Raw genomic sequence first — 3,627 nt, 5'->3', positions numbered from 1 at the left:
ATTATTATTCAAATAAAAAATTATTACAAAATAAATTTTTTTTCACTTTTTTATATAAAATATTATTATTATTATTATTATTTTTATACATTAACCAAATTTGGTAGAGTTTTGATTTACTCCATTTTTCAAGCCTTTTGCTAAACCCACCCACAATATTCTGTGGTTGATGGTATTGGTAGGAATAATCCATTCTTGGGATAACAACAACCCGGAAAGAAAATAACAAGGGAAGGCAAGATAAAGGCTACTCACGCAACCATTCATCCCCTTGTGGTCCTTGTAACTTGTAAAAGGCATTGATATCTCCTTCTGACACAAAGATAATACTCTACGTAGCTCTACAGTTGCAACCTGTGCAATGTCACGACGGTCTGTACGAAATGCCCAAAATACAACTTGATTCGGCTCTTTTTTTTTTATCTATTTACCATGCCCTGTCACTGTAGAACCAACACCGATAGATGTTGATAGGCTACAACCTACAATCCCATGCTCCCACCAAATAAAGAACACATCTCTCGTGCAATCAGCTTGCCTTTACCTGCCAAAAGTGTGAAACGCACATTTCATCACCCAAAAAAGTTAAAAATAATTTATCCTTTCCTTTTTTTTTTTTTTTTTTACTATTTTCCATTCCCATCCACTCCTAGAGATTCTAACCCTCAAACAAACGAATCTGGACCGTTAAACTACAATGAAACCCCAGCGCGAGAAGCATGAGCCAGGTAGATTAGAATCCTAGGGAGCAGAGCAGGTGCACCTCAGTATTAAAGTAGTACATGTCGTATCTCATGAGTTTTTTTTTTTTTTTAATCTTATGAATCGGGAGCAGTAAAGAAATAATATTTTAAGAGATCCGCCGCATGTACATCCCCGCCTCGGGCATTGCCCCCACCCGGTTGCTGTGACTTTATTGCACACACAAACAAACAAACAAATACCACTGCTTTTTCATTGGCTTTGTCACTATCTTGGAGCCTTTAATATCTTCCTTCTCATCTACACTTTCGCCTCAATTCCTGACCGTTAGATATGCCCATAGAATCAAAAATCTCTTACTGGTTTTAATCCAGTGGTTTGTCACGAAGGAGGACCAACTCATGAGGCAGATAGTAGTGTTCCATCTATTTTTTATTTTTGCCAGCATCTTTCTCGCTCTAAGACATTAAATGCATTAAATATTCTCAGCTTTCATTTTTTACTTATTTTGACCGGAACCCCACCTGTGCTCCTCTCTCTATATAAACCCTCCACCACCCTTCTCTCTCTCCTCATCCTTTGCCTTTCGATCTCTCTCTCTCTATTATTTGCGAAACCTCCAACCTTCTTTGTGCTTCCCCTTTGTTTCTCTTTTGAGCTATCTCTAATGGCGGAGACACCATTAAAACGCCAAAGAGAAGAAACCCAAATAGAAGATTGTGAAGAGTCGAAACGCCATAAATCGTACAACCACATACTCTCTCTGCTTGAGGCAGAGGAAGAAGAGCCGACTCAGGACCTGTCCTCTCTCATCACAACCCTCCAGCAAGAACTCTCATCCGACTCTATCTTCAACCCTCTTTCATTTCCTACCGCAGAACCCGACCCGGAGAACCCCACATCAGCCTCCGCCACCGTAGAAGACCAAACGTCCGCATCTTCTTCTTCTTCTTCGTCGTCGTCTTCGGCGGTTGTTTTGAAGGAAGATGAGGAGGATGATAAGGAGAGGGTTATTCGGCACCTTCTCGAAGCTTCTGACGATGAGCTTGGGATTCCGAACAGAGAGGTCGGCGTAGCTTATGATAGGGTTGAAGGTTTTGACGGTGTGGATGTGTTCTCATTGTGTGATGGTCTGTGGGAGTTGGAAGACGAGGCTGCCAACTACTATGCCTTGATGCAGTCGGAACTTTTCATGTAGCCGTTAGGAGTTATGGTGTTATAGCCATAGGGGTGTAAAACAGGATGAAAAGAAATGCTAGGGATTCAAATGAAAAAAAAAAAAAAAAAGATGGGAGGGACGGTATAGAAAATGGAGATCTTTTTGTTATTTTCATTTTAGTCCCCTCTTCTTTTGAAAAATTTAAGTGTCGCCTATCTCTTTCTAGAAGATCAAATTGTAGAAGGAAAAGTGATTCATATTCGACTCGTTTTTATTTCTCGTATGATTTTTTTATTATTGTTGACCGCTCTCTTATAATACCGAACGGACAAACGCTATACACCACATTTTGCTTCGCAAGTATATAACGTTATATATTATATTTTTATTTCATAATTATGAGTTATTTTTTAATTATTAATTTTAACAAAAATTAATTTAAGGGTACTTTCCCATCGGAATCGTGAGAGAAAAAAAAAAAAAGAGTTTCGTATTATTCAAGACGGAAGCGAAGGAATTGAAACCCAAAGTCATATAAAATTATGATTCCCTTTATATTATTTAAGGTGATCTAATTTCTGAGGCATATATATATATATACACACTTTCTCAATCTGTCATTATTTAAAATAATTTTTATCATTTTTTTTTAATTTTTTATCCGTCTTTGTATTAGAGAGATGAACAAATTCATGTAGATTAGTAGATTTAGTGTTTTTTTTTTTTTTTCTAAAAAAAAAAAAGGAAAAGGATAACAATGTGCAACAATTCTTGAAAATTTTAGTTCTTGGAATGAGAGTAAGAGACTGCAATTTCAAAAATAAATTGGAATTTTACATTAAATTGAAACACGAAAGACAAAGCAAAAAAGATATTAGTTAGAGGGAATAAATAGTCTCCTACAAAATAAATGAACATGTATATGAAGAGAAAAAAAATATAGGAAAGTATGAAAGAGTACAATTGAAGCACATGGGAGCATAGCCCTTAATCAGCAAGAAAATTGTTTTTTTAACCCTGGATAATATTTTTATTTAGTTATAGTTAAAGGTTATTTTTGTCTTATCAAAAAAGAAAATGACAAAAATATCCTTCACTATAACTAATTTATTATCTAATTCATTTGAAATTGAGATAATTGTTAGGGCCATCGGGGAAACAGAACAAAATTGGTTTCGATATGGGCATTTAGTGGAAGATACCAAGCTAGTTCTGAGATCCCTCCGTCAATGGAAGATTAGCCATATTAAGCGAGAGGCTAATGAAGCGGCTCATGGTTTGGCGAAGGAGGCATCGAGGGTTACAATGGATAATTTGTGGATTGAGGAGACTCTTATATGTATTTCCAATATTGTTCTTTTAGAGCTATTGCTCTTGTATTCTTTTTTTCATCTATGAATGAAGAATATCCAGTTTTCTTACGGAAAAAAAAAAAAATGAAGAGAATTGTTCCTACTCTCTCATAGTTGTGTGGGTGACAACTAATGCTTAGGATTATATTTTTAATTTTTAATTTTTGCAAAGTTAGTGTAATTTTTAAAATTCATATTAAATTAAAATTTAACTGTAATTAATAATAATAATAATTTTTTAAAAACCATACTAACTAAGAGACTAATTTTTACTAATAAGTAATCTTAGTAATATACCTTGAAACTCTTCTCCAAAAAAGTTAGCTCAGTAAAAGAGCATCCAAATGCCAAGAAGTACTTCAAAAGAAGAGAAGTTCTAAATCTAGATCTTTTTTCCTTCTCTTCACGGTAGCA

General features: G+C 35.1%; 1 protein-coding gene across 1 annotated transcript; it reads left to right on the top strand.

Annotated features, from left to right (window-relative positions):
* The first annotated feature begins 1,273 nt into the window (after positions 1-1,273).
* Positions 1,274-2,140, top strand: LOC132178935 (uncharacterized). The gene has a single exon (XM_059591521.1). It carries the CDS (start codon positions 1,370-1,372, stop codon positions 1,898-1,900), a length of 531 nt encoding a protein of 176 aa, XP_059447504.1. The 5' UTR covers positions 1,274-1,369; the 3' UTR covers positions 1,901-2,140.
* Positions 2,141-3,627: the final 1,487 nt, after the last annotated feature.

Source organism: Corylus avellana, chromosome ca4 (genome assembly GCF_901000735.1).
Source record: "Corylus avellana chromosome ca4, CavTom2PMs-1.0".
Classification (NCBI taxonomy): Eukaryota; Viridiplantae; Streptophyta; class Magnoliopsida; order Fagales; family Betulaceae; genus Corylus; species Corylus avellana.
This window is presented reverse-complemented; position numbering and strand designations above follow the sequence as displayed.

Excerpts from the sequence above, each read along its gene's own strand:
- LOC132178935 (XM_059591521.1), top strand. The coding sequence starts at position 1,370 with ATGGCGGAGACACCATTAAAACGCCAAAGAGAAGAAACCCAAATAGAA.